This window comes from Manacus candei, unplaced genomic scaffold (genome assembly GCF_025592945.1).
Source record: "Manacus candei isolate 608988 ecotype Guabito, Panama unplaced genomic scaffold, ASM2559294v1 h1tg000126l, whole genome shotgun sequence".
Taxonomy (NCBI): Eukaryota; Metazoa; Chordata; class Aves; order Passeriformes; family Pipridae; genus Manacus; species Manacus candei.
In genome coordinates, this window is record NW_026138174.1 from 1,596,454 (window position 1) to 1,617,818 (window position 21,365).

The 21,365-nt window shown below is 44.8% G+C and overlaps 1 protein-coding gene across 6 annotated transcripts in view; it reads right to left on the minus strand.

Annotated features, from left to right (window-relative positions):
- Positions 1–13,096: 13,096 nt before the first annotated feature.
- Positions 13,097–21,365, minus strand: part of PDE9A (phosphodiesterase 9A) — a 50,304-nt gene continuing 42,035 nt past the window's right edge. For all 6 annotated transcript variants that reach the window (XM_051770827.1, XM_051770830.1, XM_051770828.1 and 3 more), the window contains 7 exons: positions 20,507–20,589; positions 19,456–19,612; positions 18,173–18,286; positions 17,442–17,546; positions 15,732–15,860; positions 15,431–15,526; positions 13,097–13,993 (listed from right to left, as the gene is read on the minus strand). In XM_051770827.1, the coding sequence (XP_051626787.1) occupies positions 13,943–13,993; positions 15,431–15,526; positions 15,732–15,860; positions 17,442–17,546; positions 18,173–18,286; positions 19,456–19,612; positions 20,507–20,589 (735 nt within the window). In that variant the 3' untranslated portion in view covers positions 13,097–13,942. The remainder of the gene's footprint in view (positions 13,994–15,430; positions 15,527–15,731; positions 15,861–17,441; positions 17,547–18,172; positions 18,287–19,455; positions 19,613–20,506; positions 20,590–21,365) is intronic.

Genomic DNA, 21,365 nt, shown 5'->3' on the forward strand with positions numbered 1-21,365 from the left:
AAACCAACCATTCGTAGGACACCCAAACTGCTTCCTAACACAAAATAAGGAGATCCTCGCCCTGTGTTGTATCTTGCTGTCATCCTTTGGCTTAAACTTCACTTGTTCATGGGAAGAGAACAATACTGCACTTGGCCCTCACCTCTGTTGACCTCTGTGGGAGAAGGGGACAACCTAAATCCTGCACAGTGGCCAGGGAGCAGAACACGCTTTGTGTTAAAGAGAGTACAGTGTATACAAGTAGCTGTTGCTGTTAATCCTCTCTGAAGTGGCTGCTGGAGGAAGGCAGTTATGAAACACAATATCCCGTGTGAAAACACAATTAAAGCATCCATTTTGGCATCCCATCTGTGCAGGTTTTCAGGCGTGGAGCTTGACTCACCGCCTTTACAGCTGTGCTGCCTCCCCACCAGGGCTTTGTGCTTTTAAATAAGAACTCTGTTACTGTGTTTTCTCATCAGCATGTTGTCAAGATGGCAGCATCCCATGTAAATTCTAGTTAAGTTTTCTGCAGTGCTGGCTGTCTTGGATTTCTCCATTGGCTTTTCCCCTTTATAGCTGCAGTATTTCATTGCTTTCTAATATTTCAAAGTTCAAGAAAGGCAGGGTGTGACACACCAGTTATATTAAATTAAAAGGAACATTACTCTGATGGTTTTTTCCCCATTTCCTCATCTATGGAAGGATTCATGTTATTATCTATGCACATTTTGGTTTACCTAAAGCAATAGCTCATCATCTCATCTAAGGCAAACAGTATTCAGCAAATAAAGCAGCCACTAGAAAGTGAAAGCTTCATCTTCAAGGAAATAATGATTGCATTAATTAGTCACTGTCTTTAAGATTCCCGGAATACTTTACCAAGGAATTCTGTTTTGTAAACAAGGCAGAACTGTTTCTTGTCAGGCAACTTCTAGGAAGAACAATACTAATCAAGCAGTACTACTCAGTTTTCCTGAAATCTCTTAAGAGAGTTTCTTTAGAGAGGAAAGCAGTTTCTATCTGCTTGTTTTCATGCAGAGACAAAGGGATGCTGGTCATTATGTCATAAGATTGAATTTTAAGCCTTTTCCCTCCCTTGCCACTGCCTTTATTAAAAACAAAAGAAAAATCTCTCCAAAAGCCAAAAGCAACCAAACAAAAACCCCACGGCCAATTTAGAACAAAAAACCCCAGTGATCCTCTGCTCAGCATAAAGCCATCTATGTAAGATTTCAATTTTTTTGTCAAAAGTAGTCATATCAAATCAGGTTCTGTCCCTTCTTTACTCTCCATGGTGCAGCCAGGAGGAAGTTTCAGCCACTCTTTGTTTTGATTTGGTTTTGTAACCCAAAACAGGCACAATCTACACTAAAAAGAAAAAAAAAAAAGAGGAAAATCCTTTTGTTTCACCTTGGCAGCTTTAGAGTCCCCTGAACAGTCACAGCACTCAGGTGGTCAGGTGTAGCAGCTCCATTTGGATGTGTCAGGCACCAGCATGGAAAAGCTGCTGCTGCATTTTCATTTACTCTAAAAAAGCAGTGGGTATTGTTAGGAAGACACTGGAAATGGGTTGAATAAATCAAAAAGCAAGAGTTTTTTCACTCTGTCTGCTTTTGTTTATGCTTGCTGGGAAACCCAGCAGCCTTATCTAAACAGTAAAGGGGAAGTCCATGTATGAATCAACAACAGCTGTAGTTCTTAGGAGGTTCCCAGTTCAATTCTTGCCCTGTGGCCTCACGTGGGGCTTCGCTGGCACCACGTAGGCAATGCCCTGTCCTGCTCCTTGCCTGCCTGGTGCCACCCTGCCCTGGCACCCGGCTCTCCCCACAGAGATGGCAAGGTTTGGGGGTGCAGTCTTGTGTCTGGGCCTCTTGCTGCACCCCTTTCTGGGAAGACCTGGCACAGAGAGAGCTGCTCTCCTCACCTGCCGGGTGTGGGAGGGAGGCTCGTGTGCCTGCTGAGGGATGCAGGGCTGATCCATCAGGTGTGTGAGCCATCACAGCCATTTCCAGCCCTCCCTCTGGACTGATGTGTCTTCTCTCCCTGATTCCCCTCAGTGCATGTCACTCATGCTTTGACACAGTGCCTAGTGCTCCTGCTGGGGTCTGGCTTCTGACATCTTGTGTCACTGTGCTGACAGAAGTGACAAGTGTCAGGCTCCCTCCGCACATGTCACTGGCATAACTGCACCCAACCTTCAGCAACAAGAACCAGAGAAGTCACTCTCCTGCTAGGGCTCTCTGGGAGGTGCAGTTGCCTCCCCAGTTCCCACACTCATCCTTCATCTCTTTGTGAGAGACGCCACCTCTTTCTCTCACAGGCATAGCCAGGCCCTGTATGCATGGTTAGATATTTGGAAACAATTCTTTACTGTGGGGGTGGTGAGGTACAGGAACAGATTGCCCAGAGAAGCTGTGGATACCCCATCCCTGGAAGTGCTCAAGGCCAGGATGGAAGGGGCTCTGAGGAATCTGGTCTAGTGGAAGGTGTCCCTTCCCATGGCAGAGGGGTTGGAATGACATGATCTTTAAGGTCCTTTCCAACCGAAATCATTCTATGATCTTGGCTCTTTTTGTAATTCTCGCCAAGAACTCAGCTCATCTTACTGGCCTGAAGACAATTAACATGTGCAAAGCCTATTGCTATCAACCTAGTCAAAACCAGCATATTTTTCAACAAAATAACCCCTTTTTTTACATAAAAATTACGTCAAAGTTGTAAGAGATGAAAAAAATATTGGGGAATTTCACTCCCCAGTAAGCAGTGAGTAACATTGCAAGTGTGGCTGATACTTTATTCCTGAGAGTGGAGAAGTTAGGGATGAGAAGGTATTTCACCCCTCGGACATTCAGTCCTTGCTGCCTCCCTGGGGAATGTGGTGGCAGTGAGAGGGCTGCCCACCCACTGCCCTGGCTGATCAGCTTCCCTCTGAAACAGCAGGTCTGTGGGAGTGAGCCTGGCAGGGGCAGACACACAGAGCTGTGCTGACAGGCTGGGGGAGCTGGCTGTGCCTGGCCACCACGAGGGCACAGACAGAAGGAGGTGTGGCTGTGTCTCCAGCTCACTTTTGCCATATTTTTACAAGGCTTTTTACAAGGGCACGTAGTGATAGGGCAAGGGGTAGTGGGTTTGAAGTGAAAGAGGGTAGGGTTGGATTAGGTGTTAGGAAGGAATTCTTCCCTGTGAGAGTGGTGAGGCCCTGGCACAGGTTACCCAGAGAAGCTGTGGCTGTCCCATCCCTGGAAGTGTCCAAGGCCAGGTTGGACGGGGCTTGGAGCAACCTGGTCTAGTGGAAGGTGTCCCTGCCCATGGCAGGGGTTTTTTTTTAAATGATTTTTAAGGTCCCTTCCAACTCAAACTGTTCTATGATCTTTTCCTGCTCCTGAGCAGGAGGCAGGTGGGCAGATCGTGTCACTGAGGCTGGGAGCTGATCCCACCCTGGCCAGCTCTAAGCTGTGGAAGAATTTGCAGAAGTAGATGCCAGGAAAGCCAGCCTGCACCCAGGCTTTACTGGCAGTGCCAGCCTGGGCTGGTCCCCCCAGTTCACAGCACCTGGCTATCAGAACCTGCACAGCCACTGCCCACACCCAGTTTACTCTGGGTGGGCTCTGTCGGGACAGAACAAGTTCCTCTCCACACACAGTGTAACCCGTAGACCCAGCCCAGTCTGCTCTGTATAAGTGAGGTCCTTCAAGGCCTCAAACCAAAGGGAATTTAGTCCTAGTGAGCACTGACTACTCGTTTTTGTCCCTGGCAGGAGGAAAGCCAGCTCTTCTTGGAGTAGACACGGCTGCACCACCGCTGCTTTACTCAGCTCTTACTCACCCGAGAGGTGGCAAAGTGTGTGTGTGACCCTGCAATGATATGTCTGCCCTATTCCCCAGGCAGCAGACACTGATTTCCAGCTCACATGCCTGTGGTGAGTCAGGAACAGCTCCATTTAAAGGAAAAGCCTCTCCTGGGAGGGCAGAGGCAGCCTGGGTTTGCCCCAGGGTGCTTTGCTTTGTGCCTGTGATTTTAATGGGTTCTTTGCACTTAGATAAGGTGAGCATGGTGTTCCCAGCTTGGCTCATCCACGTTCAATAAAATGACATAATTCATGAGGAAATCATATCTAAATTATCCTGATTGAAATTAATCAAATAAACTGAACAAGCAGGGGTAGCACGAGGCCCAGTAAAATCGAGGCGTGGAAGGGAAAATCTGTCTGGATTTGAATTTTCAGCCATGCACCTCTGAGAAGCAAACAGATCACCTCTGCAGAGTTACTCATCAGGCTTCTGTCTGGGTGTGAAGGAGCTGCATCAGCCCCTGCACACACTGCCATGGGTAGGATTTGTGCAATCAGCAAATCTTTCCTGAACTGCAGCAGAATACACATGTCATGGCCATCACTACCACAAGCCAAGCAAGAAACATCAGCTAAACAAAACAAACAAAAAAAAATCCAAATGGGTTTGCACTGGCAACTTCATTTTGGAGAAATGTAATTAGTGTTTTACTGATTGGGTTCTGCATCCCTGTGATTTTCCTGGCTTCTCTCTCAGATCATCCTGGTGACCAAAGGCGGCACCGGCTCTGTGTTCACACAGAGGTTAATGAGTAGGACCTACATGAGGAATGAGAGTGGGAGGAGGGGTTTGCTGTCTCTGCAGAACATTCAGCATCATCAGAGCTCTTCCATCATTTACTGACCCACTTTAGGGTGTGCAGTGACCATTTGAATTCATTTATGTCCCATTTCAGATTATGTGCTCAGCTCCTTGAGGCACAAACTGTGCTTCGCTTAACATTTGCAGACTGCCCAGCAATTTGGGGCTACCATGGTATGAAATCTTCTTCCAGCAGAAAGTAATATGTGGGATTAGTAGTAAAAAGAGCATTAATGACATTGCTCTAACACATTTCCATTTAATTTTTACAGATGTCTGTTTCCTGGTGGAACATGGCTGTCCCTGGACAAAGCTGGGTTAGTTTTAAACTGAGAGGCTTCCAGTGAAATGTCCCAGTTTTATGTACCCACGTGGATAACCACTATAGGAGATTAGAGCTAGACTGAAGGAGCAGTGATTAGATTTGAAGGATACAGTCTGAGGTTTGAGGGCAAGGTTGCAACTGAGCCAAACCTATTTGGGATGATTCGCATCCTCGCTAGGACTGTGATTACTGCAAAATTGGCAGCTGCTAAATCTCTCCTTGATATAAAGAGAGAGAATACTCAAAAAAAAAAAAAAAAGCATGGTAGTCTTAGTGTTGAGAGGGTAAGTGTTGGCTCCATCTTCAGCTGTTGTGGTTTTAGGGGCTTGCTTGTCTTTCTGGTGGCTGCGCCTGTGGGACCACTCGGAGCTGGAAGGCTGATGCACGTTGCTTATGGAATCATATTCCTGGCAGAGGCATTAGAAGTCATCAGTAGCTTTTACATACATATGATAGTTACAAGGTTTATTGCCAGCACCATGTAATCACTGAGAATAGTGCCATTATCCTCCCCACCCTGCTAACTCCTTGCGGATAAAAAGAAAATCTGAAAATTTTGCATAATTTTCTTCTTTGATCCTCCCTTGGCAATTCTTCAGCACAATGGTTGTGCAGCTGGGAGTCAGGAGACTGATGTGGGTGTCATGTGAGGGATTTCAGTGTGTTTTGCAAAAAGATAATGAAACTGCCTTTTTGGTTCAAAGATGGAGAGTCCTTTCAAATGATTAGTCCCCTTCACCTGTGAAAAGACAGACATCGTTGATATTCTTCTAGGACTTTTTGAACAGTAAGTACCAGCATGAAAAGAAATGTCAGGCTCCATACGTGTCCCTGTTATTATGCTGCTTTTCCCTACATAAGAATACATTTAGGTAGGCTAAAAAGGGGCTCTTAATGGAGTAGAGTAGCTAATACTACTCTGAAAAAAATCCTAAGAAACCAGAGAAGATAAAAGGTTTCAGCTTTGGGCTATGTGGGAAATGGATGGAGCTGATGCAAGCTAATGAACCCATATTTTGGCAGAAGAAGGTATAATCATGCCTGATGCAAACACTGCAGCCATCATGGAGCATGGAATGGTACATACCCTGCTAGGCCTGAGCAACTGCTGCTCCTGCATCCGGGAACGTGGAACTGGAATTTTGTCTAATGAGCCTGGCACACAAATTTGTGTGCAAATGTAACTGCCAGGCCTACTTTGATGATGCTGTTCTGCAACTCGAGAGACAGCAACAGCATGGAGACATTTAACTCATGTCCAGGTGGACAGTGCTTCTTATTTTGGTAGTTGGTAGTAGTGCCTGGAACTTTATTCCTCACTGAGGACCAGCAGAGTCCTCAGTTTTATTCTTTATACTCAGAGCACAGGTAAGGAGTGTTGGTGTCCTGTTTCCCTCTGGCTCTGCAGTGCCAGGTCCTACCTCTGCTGCCCTGGGAAGTGCACCTTGCATGGACTCCACGAGATCCTCAGCAGGGACTCCACTGCCCTTCCTGAGCCTGTTACAGAACCACTGAATGGTTTGGGTTGGAAGCAACATTAAAGATCATCCTGTTCCAACCCTTCTGCCACGGGCAGGGACACCTTCCAGTAGACCAGGTTGCTCAGAGCCCCATCAAACCTGCCCTTGAACACTTCTAGGGATGGGACAGCCACAACTTCTATGGGAAACCTGTTCCAGTGCCTCATCACCCTCACAGCAAAGAATTTCTTCATAATACCTAATCTAAACCTACTCTCTTCCAGTTTTAAGCCATTCCCTCTTGTCCTGTCACTTTGTGCCTAGTCTTAGCAGCACTGGCAGAGCAGATGTGCAGCCTCCAACCTGGGACCCCTTCCCCTCTAGGAAGGCTGGAGGTGAAGCTGGACCCATGGGATGAGAATTTTGGGGTGCCAGGCTTGCTCTTCCTTTTGCTACAGCTGCCTCCCTGCTGCAGGAGCTAATTCAAGGCTATGCTGCCAGTCACCTGGTAGTAAAAGTGCAGCACCAGTTGGGATGATGGAGCAAGGGCAGCATGTTCACACACACCCAGGGCTAATCCAGGTACTTTTGTCTGCTCTGGATTACTTGGTGTGTTTACAGGGAAGCTGATTTTCCAAGGAACTAGTTGGAGGCACCAGCTTGCAGCTTCAGAAAGATTTGGACTGTGTAAATGCACATTCAGAGGGCGAATTCTGACATAACCTGTGGTGGTGAGACTAACTTTTGCTGAGCTCTGAAGAAGGCAGGGCTCAAAAAAACCCATGAAAACCTTATCTGGGAAACAGGCTTTGATTTTGACCCCAATGTATGGAGAGCAAATCCTTCCATGCAGCGCAGCCCAGGATTCAGTTCTTGTTTGAAAGAATGTCCCAAGGGTTGTTATGCACTTTTACAGTCTGCAAACACCGTTCTCACTCTGCAAACTTTGAGTTCCTCTTGTAAGTCACGCAATCGAATCCCCCTCCATGTACAGTGTGTCTTTCAAGATGATTATTGTCTCCCTAGTTAATTGTTAACAACTGGGATGAGAAAAGACCTTCGTCCTAGAGATAAATTCAGAGGTGTTATAAGGTTGTTGCACTGGAAATAATGGACTTAATCTCAGTTTTGAAAAAAGTAAACACTCTTGAGTCAGCCTGCGTAGCTCATGTTTGAAAGAAAGAGCTGTACCATATTAATTGGTACGAGCTTTTAATATTAGACAGCTTGTAACCTTTTCAATTTAATTTTATGCATTTTCATTCAAAAGATGGCTGTTGAGCCTTGAATCTGTAGAACACATAAGTGAGACCATATGAATGTCTCTAGTCCAGTGCAACTCAAAAACTTCGGGTGCCACCAGGTGTTTACAATTCTCTCCTTAATCAAAAAGGTTAAATAAATAAATAAATAAATAAAGTTGTAGGCATAGCAATGCCTTTTATGAAGGTGCTTAGCACTGTGCAGCAGTAGGGCAGCACCTAAGGCTTCCTGCATGGGTGGAAATGGCAACCTGAAGCACAGGTCAGTGAATAAACCACCATACAGGGCGAATAAATGAAACACCTGGTAGGATAAAATTAAAGGCTGTAAATAAAGGGGAGGTTCCTGTACTTTTTTGTCCACTGCAAACTAGGATCTCCCTGGATGCAGGCTGCCTTCCAGATGGACACAAAACTCACTGCTGAAGCTCTCTGGCAAGGCATGTTCAGCCTCCACCGGCTCAGGATGATGCAGCGTTGGCTCATCACCCCTAAAATGGGTGGTGTGTCCTCTTCAAGCAAAGGAGCTGGGACAAGTCACTGCTCCTGGAGATCTACCCTTGGCAACACACACACACAACAGGCAGCATGACCAGGAGGATCAAGGTCTTGAGTGAGGGTAAAAAAAAATTCCAGCCTGGAAGGAACGAAATTGTCATTTATGACACACACACCTCCCCGGTGAACTTTCTGAAGTACACGGTGTTTTAGGCTTGTTATCCTATAACCTTTAGGAACATATTTCATCATCTCTTCCCTGAGATAAGAAATTACCTCCCTGCAGCCAGACCCTGCTGGCCAGGCCTGGAGGCACCATGTGAGTCCAACTGCCCTGGCTGTCACTGGGAAGTGGTGGTGGGACATCTACCACTGGGAAAGGAGGCAACAAACTCCTGGTGTGAGCATGGTTTGGGCACTCCAGTGCCTGCCCCAGGCTCTGCCTCACTTTCTGGGGTGTGCTGGCCTCCTCTCAGGCACAAGTCACTCACCCACTGCCTGCACAGCTCCCCATCCCTCGTCCATGTGTTTGCTGCCCACCATCCTCCACAGGGTCCGAGGGCAGCTGAGGAGGGATCCCAGCCATGGCCATGAGCTGCCAAGGTGTTACCTGTGGGCTGAAGTCAAATGGAGCAGGTTGTTCCAAAGCTAGACAAGAAAAAGTGGCAGAAAACACTTCTAATAGGGGTGTTACGGGTTTGTTTGTCTTAAGGATAATTCTGCCTGAAATTAAAAATGGAGGGGTTTTTTGGAAGGAAAATAATAGCTCAAATACATAAGCATTACTCTGAATGCTCATTTCATTTAGCTGAGGCTTTTTCAGTAGAGAAAATAAAATTTCAAGATTTCAAGTTTATACTGATTTTTTTTCTTCTTCTTTTTTTTTTTTTTTAAATGGGGAAATTTGCTTATCAAAAAGGAAATCTTTCCGCCTTCCTAGAGAGGTGGTCGATTCCCTGAGCATGTTATTGTTTAAGATGCAGTTGCTCAATGCCCTTACAAACATGCTGTAACTTTTGGTCAGCCCTGAAGTGGTAGCACGAGCACTGTGGGACAAATTGGCTTCCAGGGGTTAGCCAGGGGAGCTGTTGAAAAAAAAGCTAGAAAGCATGGCTCGGGCACACAAATCTGAGGAGGATTTATACATTTTTGTCTTGATTTTCTTGTGGCATTTTTCAGCCTGGAGTGTGTCCCAGCTGTCCTGAGCCCAGAGCACCATCAGTGGGCTGAGAACAAGCTCTCTCAGTATAAAATGACACAGAGATGCTCCAAGTCCCTGTCAGTTTGGAGCTTGAGGGCAGAGGATCTGCTGAGTCTCTCAGCCAGGCAGTAACTCTGTTTCCACACAGTTTGGAAAACAGAGATTTTTTTTTCCTCAGAGACATTATAGCAAAAGTTGGCTATGAGGAGACTGGTTTACACTTTCCAAATCCTCCTGGTTCTAAGTTTGTCTTGCAACAGAGCCAAGAGCATTGCAAAAATGTGTACAGATAGCAATTCTGTGTGTGTGCTTGTGCCTGAGTACACCTGTAACTCCTGATTACGAGCCAAAAGAGTCAGAAAGATTTTTTTTGAGTGTGTGAGTTTGACTTCCCACTAGCAAAGAGCCAGATTGACTACAACACGATGTCTGACTTGATGATTACAGCTTCTTCATTTATGAAGATGACTAATAAGTGGTTTTGGCCAGAAGCTTCTATTTTCTGATAATGGTAACTGTTGTTTTTTGCATCTGAAAACCACAAGTGCTTTACAGATGTGGGTCTCTGTTTGGAAAGAGAGGGAAGATGTGTTGGCTTGTGAGGGTATTTGAAGCCAGTGGCAGATCTAGGTTTATTATTAAGACTTACTGGTTTCTTGCACTATCACAGCACCCACACACAGACCAGGACTCCAACACTCCAGTTTTTCAGAGTACAAAGGACACCTCTGCCTCAGCAGTGCCCTGGAGAGCTGACAGAAAGGAAAGATTGCCTGCTGCTCTGCCATGTTGCCTAGAAAATGGGCATCCAAGCTGTTTCAAACACACTTCAGAAAGTCTTTGCTTCGCTTTGCTGGTGCTGAACAATCTCATTCACAAGGGTGTGTGTGGCAGAGGATTGCACATACAGAAGGGTGGCTCAGGAGGGCAGGACCTGCCTGGTGTCCTTTGGACCACAGCCCAGAGCTGGGATGTGCCTGATTCCAGAACAATCTCTTGGATATACATTTTTTCTTTTTTTTGCACTGGGAGCCAGAGCAGCAGCTGGATGGCCCTATGTGCTTTCACATAAATCCTTCCTGCAGGCTGGGGCTCGAGTGCTGCTTGTCCCTAACAGGCATGTTGCTGTATTTTACAGCCACAGGTAAATCCAGGAGATGATAGTGTGGGAAACAGGTAAATCTGGGGAGATTTTGCATTAGTGGGGTAGGTGATTTGCCCCACTGTGTCTGCCCTCTCACAGAACCCTTCACAGTGTGACAGGAGAATAAAAAGCAGTGTGTATGGTCTTGATAGCACAGGCCAGGCACAAAAGGTAAGGCTTGTCCTTCAGGTGTTTTCAGGGAGAAGGGGCAGTTTGCTGTAAAATCCACTGTCCAAACAGGAAAATTGAACAGTGCTTGATAGTGCTCCTCCTGATGGGCTCATGCTCCTCACCAGCTCTCTGCTTCGCTCCCATATGGAGCAGATGCTGTTGTTGCTGCTGCTCACAGGCAGCACTGAGAGGAACAATTTCCATGTACAATTCCTTCTGTGGCATTACACAACCCATGTATTAACACACACTAAATTTTCATTGCATGTTGGCTGCTGGGGGGGGTGGTATTCACGATTTTAAAAGGGCTGTTTCCCTTCCCAAGACATGCAGCTACACTATACCCTCAGTTTGATCTGATTATCAAAGCCATACTGAAAAATGAAGGGAGTCACAGGCATGGGGGATCTCACAGTTTAAAAGAAAAAAAAAAAAGGAAAAACAAAAGGGGAAAAAAAAGATAAAATCTCTTGTTTTCCAAGCTAAATAGTGTGAATCACAAGGCTAGGAGTAGCAATGTAAAGCTGGGGTGCACATACCACTGTCATGGTGCTGAGGGTTGTATGCAACAGGTCACAGAAGGTTCCTTGTAAGATACCTACTGTAAACTGAAAAACACTGGGATATAATATTCACTCTTATTCATTGCACTAGGGAGAGAAAAGGATTAAATCACACTTGAGACATCTGTCTGCCTGCCTCAGAAAGCTTCATTTTCATGCTAAGTCTAATTTTAAAATGTCACCTTGAAAATGTGTGACATTTTAATGGACTGATTGCCAAGATGCTCAAATCCTTTAATTTGCATATGAATCACAACGTTAAATATTATGGGAAAAGTATAAAAACGTAGAATTATGAGAGAATGCCTTGCATTACCCTTGGTTAAACATGTGTTGGGAGGACTGTCTCCTAGAAATCTAATATTACAAAAGCAAATGAGATTTAAAAATGCTGTGGTATTCCCATTTATACCATTAGCTGGTTGTGATTGCATGTGGGTTTTTCTTGCAGCTGCCTAATAGCAGCCTGGGTGTTGCCTGTTCTTTGAATAAGCCTCACAGCACATTGCAGCATCATGAGGATGGGTTTGCATTCCCTTCTCCCACACTTCTGACGCAGCTCCAAGAAAGTCAGCAGGATTTCATCAACGTCCTCTGATCATCTCTCTCAAGTAAACAGTTTTCAGGTTGCTTCTAAAAGCGATGGAGCCAAAACGGGCCCCAGGGGCCATAAATTCCCAGAGATCCATGCACTTCATTTAGAGGAAGCTAAGGAGCCTGGACTGGGCAAGTCCCTCCTGCATGCCAGGGTCCATGACTAGGCTGGTGGGAGTTAAGTACATGGATAAATACTTGCTGGATTAGGGCTTGTGGTTAGAGAAAATCCTTCCAACTGAAACAAAACTTCCTATAAGGATCTAACTCTTAAGAAGTTCTGGTGAAGTTCTTACAGCAGGTTTTCTCATCTAATGTGAGTAACTCAGTGCAGGACTTGGCACAGCCTAAGCAATTGTTTGTAGCTCCTGCACAGCTCATCTGCTCTGGGAGCTGATTTGTGACAGAAATCCGCTTGAATGGAGATGGTAAATTCAATTTACTTGTCAAAAAGAAGTGAAAAATTCCACAGCAGAACAATCTGGGTCACAATGTACTTTGGATTAAAAGATTTAGTAAAGACAAAGGACCCAAACCACATAATTCTGATTCAACTTTCAAGCATCAAAAGTTTGAGGTTAATCAAAACTAGGGTTTAGTTCATCCATTCATGAAGATATCTGTGTAAGTTGGAGCTGACCCTGTGCTTGGATCTTGGGATCTGTTCAAACCCAGGGACCAGACCCTTTCCCAGTTTGCAGCAGAAAGCCCAAAACCACACAGGAAAAGCTGCTTAAATGAGAAGGCACCAGCAGAGAGAACTAGCTGAGAGTCTCTCCTGGGTCTCTGGAAACTTTCAGGTAGGAACAGGACAGAGAGGTGGAAGTTTCACAGTTATTTGTATCTCCCTGAGAGACTGAAGAGCTGCTGAAATAATACAGATTTTTGCAAAACAAAAGAGACCTGTGGTGCACCTGTGGTGCACAGGTGTCAGTCACAGTGTTTCTGGCTGTCCATTCACACAACTGCAACACTGGGCAGAGCTTGGCTCCCAACATTTACAAAGCCATCAGTGGAACTGGAGCTCTTTTGGTGTTGCACTTATGATGCATATGTACCTCAAAAATAATTCTAAAGCCTCTCCTCTGAAGGAGAACCATCCCTCCCCTCTCCTGTACAGCCCATTACCTCATATTCATTATGAAAGCATTTGTCTTTAGGAAGCACAAACAGCTCTCACGTGCATGCATATGCAAAAGAAAACAAGTGCAACACCCATTTCTGTAGAAGAATATATTATTTAGCAGATCAGTTTAAAAGTAAAAAAAAAAACCAAAAATCTGTACATCTTTGAAGGGGTTTTTTTGTTGCTTTTTTGCATCAGCAAGGATAAAAATGTGTTTGCACCGTGGTTTCAGCTTTGTGCTCCTTCTTTACTCATGCTGAAGGATCCCATGGTGTCCAGCTGTACCAGGCCACAAAGCAACCCTGCAAACTCATTAAGGTTTCTTCTGATTTCTTCTAGTGTAAAAAAAAAAAAAAAAAAAGAAAATTGCATCCACTATGCTGGGCTTCTGAATGCACTGTGAACACTATAAAATTCAGGGAATAATGCAGAGAAATGTGTAATTAGGGCCTACTGGGCAAACAAAAATGTATGCCAGGACCCTTGTCAGTATATAAGCATCTGTTAAGCTGTGCTGTAATTAGCATACTGCTGTACACATAGAGAGAGTATCTTCACTAAAACAACTTCTTCTGGTGTTTTTGGATGCCAGTGGAACGCTTTCCAGGAAAAGCTCCTTAGCTAAGCTCTGATTTGTCTCTACACACTGTGGCTGACAGTTTGGTCACCAGAAAGGCAGCTCTGCTGGAGGTTTGAGCCGTGCTGCAGCCTGTGCACTGTCCGCAGGGGAATCCTGCTGGGAATGTTGGAGCGTGGGGAACCCTCGGCGTCCGACGGCGGCAGCGCCTGTGCAAGGAGGCTGCAGGCTGTAGATGAGGTGCCCAGGCAGGCAGGACATCCATCCGTGCCACTTCTCCTCATGCACGGTTCCCAGCTGGATTTTGACGTCTGTTTGGCAAATACAGCATTTCTCAAAACCGGAGCAACCTCGGGGCTTGTGTTTCGTTCAAGGGCTTTTCTCGTCTCACTTTTCGGTGCTGCCGGCTGTCAAGCTTTCACTTTTCTGTTTCTGCAGCTGAAAACGAAGAGCAGAGCAGGATTAGTGCCCCTGACTCACACAGCGCCGCTTTCCGCTGCTGCCGTGAGTCACACGCCCAGCTCCCCACGAGGCATATGCCACATTTCTTGGGAAGTAATAGCCGGCAGCTTGGAACATCCCAGACACTGTTTCATCCAAACAGCTCTTGGATGCATGTCCTGAGTAAACAGACCTCAGTCTTTCTCGTCATCTACTGCGCTAGGCTCGCAGATTATTCATTAGATCCTCTTGTTTCGGGGTGTTTCTGAATTCAAGCAGCTCCTATTTTCCTAAGACCTTTTGTGCCAATACACTGCAATTAAAGCTCCATCAGTTTCTATAAAAATGCTGGTTTGAAGGCTTCTGTAAACCAGAAGTAAAATCTCAGCTCAAATTGAAAGATGAATGAGACTCAGACCGTCTGACAGTCATATTTGAGTTCTTTTTCCCTCATTTGAGAAATGCTCCTTTCCAAACTGAAGTATGTCTGAAAGACTTTGTTCTCCTTTAAAACTTAGTGCCCTCAAAGCATGTGCTCTTTGATTAACCAGCCTTAGTATCTGTGCTCCTGAGGAGCTTTTCCTCCAAAGCACTTGGGAGGGGGTGGGACCTACACCAGAAAGCTGCTATTCCACTCATGGATGATCAAGTGAATGAACCTTAATTTCCCACATAACAAACAATATCAGCACAACTTGTGCTCCAGGGCACTTCCCAATTTATTTTAATGACAGAGTGGCTGATAGCATCCTGTCTACATAAATGTTTTCATGCCATAAAACCCCTACTCTGTGATTCCACTTGGGGAGGTTTCGTCGTAGACCTCAGCAGGGAGAAGTGGCCCTCCCCTGAGCCCTACACGTCAAAATGAGAAATGCTCTGTAAATGGAGGTCCCCACTGAGCCTTAAAATGGCCTCACTGGTTGTGTGTTTAATCCTCCTGGGTGCTGTGCATGACAGAGTAATTCCTCATAAAATTTCAAGCACACCCTTGATGGCAGACACGTGACTGGAAGTTCCTTGCCAGAAAATAAACTCACGCATGGGTGGTGCAATGCCTTGAACTGCCCAGCCCCAGGACATTTTGCTGCAGTCTAGGCCAGCCTAACTCCTTCCCAGTGGAAGGCAGATCCCTCCAGGAGGAGGTGTTTGCTAAGGTGCTCCCCTCAGGAAGTTATCCCTGGGTTTTGTCTCCTGCAAGCAGCTCCCTTCCCTTGGCCACATTTGTGTGGTACCTGGTGGACTCTGCAAGGACATGTCCTTACTGTTTGTAGCACACACCTCTCCCCAGCCAGGTGGACTGGATGTGATTCTCATGATAATGATTATGCCATAAGCATTCCTGCTGTTTGGGAATTAAGCTGCAGTTTAATTACAACGTTTGGCATATTCAGTCATAATATTTACTATATCAAAGAGATATGTAGAGTTTACCTCTTTCATAGCATCATCTATCTGTTTTAATCCCTCGTAGTGGTCCCTGGATTCCCACAGGGGCTGGAGCATCACCTCCTCCACTTCTGGGAATAGCTAGGTGAAAACAAGAGAAAGAACATCAACATTTCCTGTTGCATTCATGAACTTCCTACATCCTTTCATAGTACATGCTAAAAAACAGGGAGGAAGGCAGGGTGTGAACGGCGCATCCCCATTTCCCTGGCTATGTGAACACCTGATGGAGCAAACGCTGGAGCTCTGCATTGTCCCCTTCTGCTTCTGGCCCTGGGTGTCTTACCTTTGTTACTGTTTCAAACATGGGGATGAGGACGAACTTCAGGAAGCCGATCTGTGCCGTGGGCTTGGTCACTTTGTCGCGGTCCATGAACGGCGCCACTGGAAGCCCCTCGGATTTTTCTCGGTCGCTCTGGAACGAATCCAAAATTAAAAATATAAATCTTGGCTAGAAGCCTGTGAGGAGAATGAAGTACTGCTGATCACAAGCTAAAGAGCAGTAGCCTTCAGACGCAGATCACACAGGTGTTTGAAGGTAGCACAGAATAGCAACGTGCTTCCCTCAGGCCAGTGTATCTGCTTTGTTGAGAACAACATCTGGATAAAGACAACTCTGCTCAGTCACTTCTGCTCAGCACTAGCACGAAAGTGTTCACCTCCAGGCTTACAGGGCATCTAATTCCCTTTGCAAGCCCACTGAATTTGTGAGATGAAATATTTCAGAGCATCCAGAAAGGTGGTAATGGCTTTTGTTGCTCTGAAAGAGAAGGAATAGGTCTGTAATTTCCTCGTAATTCTCCAGAGAGTGATTATTTTCAGCTATTCAACCAGAAATTACATCTCCTTCTTTACTAATGATTAGAAGTAGTTCTGGCTAGCCAGGTCAACGCAGAGTAGTTCCACTGAGTGCAAAGGGTTTGCCAAGCTACCTACTTAACCACATAACTCACTATTTCTAAGTGGGTTCATGTGCAAGGAGGTCATGGACTGTGTGTGCAAGAAGGACACTGTAGTAGATTTTATCTCCCAGTTATTGGATCATTCAGCACATGGTGCCTTTGCTGGGTGGCCAGAACAGTAAGGTACAGAAATACTGTAATTTTGAGTGAAAAACCTGACAGGCAGTGAGCTAGAAATGTTTCTGACACGCCACCCGAAATGTCTGTCTCTTGTGAGAAGCCCTCCTTGTCATGCAGCCGACCAAAGTACAGACAAAACACCCAGGAAAGCGGTGGCATCTGCTCCCCAGAGCACTGCAGCTGTGTGTGGGCTGGGATCCCACTGCAGCTCGGACATGCACCTCAGGAGCCCATGTGCCAGAGGCAGCCAAGGGCTGCTCACCCAGGGATCCTTTTGTAAGACACCAGAAACTGTGTTCAGCTGGGAATCCAGTGAGGAGCAATGTTTGTGAAGCTTTAAGTCTGACTCTCCATGCCCCAGCAAGTCTTCTGCTTCCTCTTTTGGGGGATGTTCACATGCAGTGAAAATAAACTAGTTCCTGTGTGATATTTGTTATAATTTACTTGACAACTTTGTCTTGCCACTGCTCTTGTCCTTTTTGGCTCAAAAATAATATATTTGTCAAAAAACCATGAGAGGCAGCTGCTTTACAGAGGACAAGCTTCAGCCTGCTGGCATTAGGATTTCTGGGTTGCTTTTGTCTTTCTTCTGAAATTTGCAATCAGTTGCATCCACTTGGCCTCTGAGCAGGTTCTCTTCCTTCCTTCCTCTGAGCAGGTTCTCTTTCTGGTTTCCTTCTCTGACTTTCTCTAATAGAAGCCCTTCCATGGAACCACAGAATGGTTTGGGTTGTAAAGGACCTTAAGGATCACCTCATTCCAACCCCCTGCCATGGGCAGGGACACCTTCCACTAGTCCAGGTTGTTCAGAGCTAGAGCTGGACTGGGCTGTCAGACAAGGGAGCACCTGTAGCTGAGGTTGGGCTTCAGGAAAAGCAGAAAACTGTGCAATTGCATCTCTCCCTCCTTCTTACCTGCATAAAATACTCCTCTAGTAAACAATCCACCCAGGGCTCTGCTACTTCCATCGGGCGGACTTCGTTGGAGATATCACAGCATTTTATCAGCACCATCTTCAGCTGGAAGAGGATAATACTTTAATACTGCAATCCTGATGCCAGCCCTTTTCCCCCTATCCACAGCTTACGAGGCAGTGGGAGGCAATGCTTTCAGCCAGAAAGGACAGTTTTAGGATTAAATCAGAGGTCTTAAATGATCTGGCCTCTTTTCCCCTCTCTCAGCTACTCTGTGTAAATCACTTTTTCCCCCTCTGGCTTGGTTTCCCTGCCTGTAGCAACTGGGATGTGTCACAGGGGGACGTGCACTTATCTGCTGCCTGAAGATATTCAGGCACAAATGACCATTAAGCTTTTTGTGTAGCACTCAGAGGCAGCTGGGGAGAGATTTCCCCAGAAGTCAAAGACAACAGGATTGGGAAGTAAAGGAGTCTAGAATTTGTGCTCTTGTGGATATTTTTTATCCCACAGTAATGGACCTGATGGGACTGCAGGATTTCTAAAGCCAGAATAATCTGTTTTATATAGAGCACTTCCAAATTGTAATTATTTCTGGTGGGGCAGAGAATGTAGGAAGGATTCTTTTTTTGATATTATATATTGAACCTTGGTTTTTAAACAAACAAATATTAATCTAAAAGCTTTCACACTTATGCACAGAAAAATAACAATCCACAAAACTTCCTTACACAGGTCATGTGTTCTTCATTTGAGTAATCAAAATTTTCCATTTTTTCCTTGAAAGAGTCCAGTATTTCTGCGTGTCTCGCCATGTCTGTAGCCAGGATTAATGTAATTATCCCCTAGCAAAGAAAACATGTTCACATATTAACTTGACATTCTTTACAAAGTCTACTATTCCAGAGCTAAGCAGGGTCTTTCTTACACACGGAATGCCTCAGATACATTACATTGTTCATAATGAAAGGGGAAATTTCTGACTTGAAACTGTCAAGAAAACTTGGAAGAGGGTTATAAAGAGTTTATGGTGTATGAAAATGATGGTTGGATTGATCTGTAACACTGCTGTGATATTCCAGAGACACATTGAGGTTTTTCCTTTCTGATTGACTAATTGTAGAAAAGCAAACTGTACAACAGGATGTTAAAAGCCGCACTCTGATTGCCAAGATCCATTTTTGGCTCCTTGGAAGGAGCCAAAACTGTGGGTTTTGCTGCTGACTCTTAGTGGCCTGAATAAGAGACAAAAATCATGAGATGCAGATGTTGTCTGTGCTCATCCTCTTTGCACTATGGGCTTTGAAATACCTAGATGCAGTCAATGTGTTAGGAGCTCTGCATCCCCCTGCTAGGCAGAGTTTATGGTGTGAAAACATGTGGTTAATTTAAAGCTGTGGATTTTCATACAGATTGATCAGTTCTGGGCCCAAGCCTGCTTCCCATGCCCTGGCAGAATCAGTAACTCCAACCAGACCAGTATCCAAGCCCTTATATTAGTCTGCTTTTCCATTTGGTGTGTAAGGAAGGTGTAATGTGGAAATTAAGACCGAATTTTGGCCCTTCAAGCTGTAATGGGAATTGTAGCATTGTTCACTGTCTCAGAGCTAACCCTGAAGACTCCCAGTCCACCAGACCCTCTTCCAACAGTACAAGTGCTCTGCTTTGCCCACTTTGTAGCCATTAATAAAATGTTCCCTTGAAGCATAAACTTCTACCATGACAGCTTAATCATTCCCCAGCCAGAGCTAATTGGCTCCTTCAAATAATATAAATATCTCCCCCCAAAATGTCATAGGCTTTAATAGTCAGGATGTACTCATTATTTCTCAGCAAGACATCCCAGGGAGTGCTGCTGCAGAAATTTTCCAAGAACCCCTCTTGGATCCCTCCAGTGTGAGGGGCTTTTTTCTGTCCTATCCTGTAGGGAGAGCGATTCACTCGCGGGGAAGTCCGTGCGTGTTTGCACCTTCAGGGACAGTTTACACAGCCCAGACGGGAGCAGAATTCCTACCTGTCTTATCTGTTTGAATTGGTCCTGGTCGACATTGGAGAAAATGTTGTATTCCGGCTGGGAAATGATCTGGAAAGCCACGGCACAGTGGTGGTTCTCCAGTGGGGAGATGTCGTTGTAGCGCACGGCGAGCTCGGTCCGCGCGTTTATCTGGTAGCTGACGTGGAGAGAAACAGTGAGGACTCCTGCAGACACACACCAGCTGCTCTAAGCCACGCTGCTTTCTTTCATTTACATCCCTTTCAATGCTTATTCAACTAGCTGCAGTTTGGTTTTTTTGACTGTTGGTGCTAAATCAGATTTTTAGAGAAAATAGATATTACTTTAATATCATCTCAGGCACTAATTCCCCCACAGGGTTGGTTGTTTTTTTTTTTTTTTTCTTCTTTAAATTTTACCAAATCTCTGTAGTTTAAAATGACATGGAAAAAAAATCCAGAAGGAACTGTCTGGGCTCCATTCAACCCCCACTAATATCAAATTGAGAGATTCCCACTGATCCCAGTCAGAATTGGGTTCTGCCTTTATTTAATGAATCGTTACAAATAAATTAGATTCTCCCTCTCTTTTTCACACACACGTACACGCACACAAAAGTGTGTGTGGGGGGCAACAACAATAATTTCCTCACATGATAATAAATAGAATAATATGACTTTATGATTTATAATCACGAAATAATGCATAAGTTAAATCCCCCTTTGCGTTTTAGTGTCATTATTCCGTTATAATGATTTATATCTCTCTAAACATCTGTAAAGTATTTTTTTTTTCATTTGTTTTCTCGGGAAAACAAGGGGGAAAGCCCTGGAAGAAATCTGAAAAATCATTTTCCTTACAGAGCCAAGGACAGCCGGCAACCCCAACCCAGACCCGAGCTCGCTGCACGAAGCTCTGCCTTGGCCCACGTGTGAGTGAACAGGAGGGCCTTGGGGAAAGGTCACGGCCAGCTGAAGCTGTGAGAAGGAAAACCTGATCTGCCAAAAAATGCCAACTGGTATTACCTTCCCAATAAATTTTAAAGGGGAGAGAAAACAAGAGACAGACTTACGTGTTGTTATAGCCTGGATGGTCCAAGTCATGGCACACTGCTGCAGTCATGAGAATCAAGATGTCAATCTGGGAAAATTTCTCCTGTGAAATACAAAACATTAATGTAGTACTGTGATTTCTACTTCCCCTATCATAATAAATGAAAAGAAGTATAAAATCCCCTTTATTTACTCTTTAGAGAAATGCAAATCTGAGCAAAGAGAAGTATTTTTCCATAGATGAATTTACTTCAGCCAAGAAAGAGAATTCTGTCTTCCCTTCCAGTAAAAATGACTCAGATTTGCCTTTGTTGCATTAAATAACAGCAGCTCAGAGGAGGCAATTTTCTTGAAACTTGCTATTACTGCAGAGATCATATGAAAGCACTGAGATATTAGAACAGTCTCTTACAAGTTATTTGAGCACCCTGATTAGTTAAGGGAGGGCTGGAGGGTGGCTCAGTTGCCATTGTGTTCTGCATTAATTAAAGTCAGGAGAAGAGTGAGAAAAATTAAATGTTGTGTTCCCACAGCTTCTGAATAGGATGAACTTCCACTAAAGCAAGATTTTCTTCATATTCCTACTGGCAGGAAAACAGATTTAACCCAGTAACTGAGGTGTTTAACTGTGGAGAAGAAAAGGGGGAATATAACTGAATAAAAGCAGTTTTGTACTGCTTTTATTATATTAAATTTTATTATTTTATTTTTTAAATTTTTAAATTTTACTATTTTATTTTATTAAATTAATATATGAATGTAGGTTATCCAGACAATGATATTAATTGATGCCTATAGTCTGGGACAAAGTACAGGCTGAATGTGAATCCTGCATACAGTGCATGCCAGGAATTATTTGCAGGAGCTCATCCAGGTGCA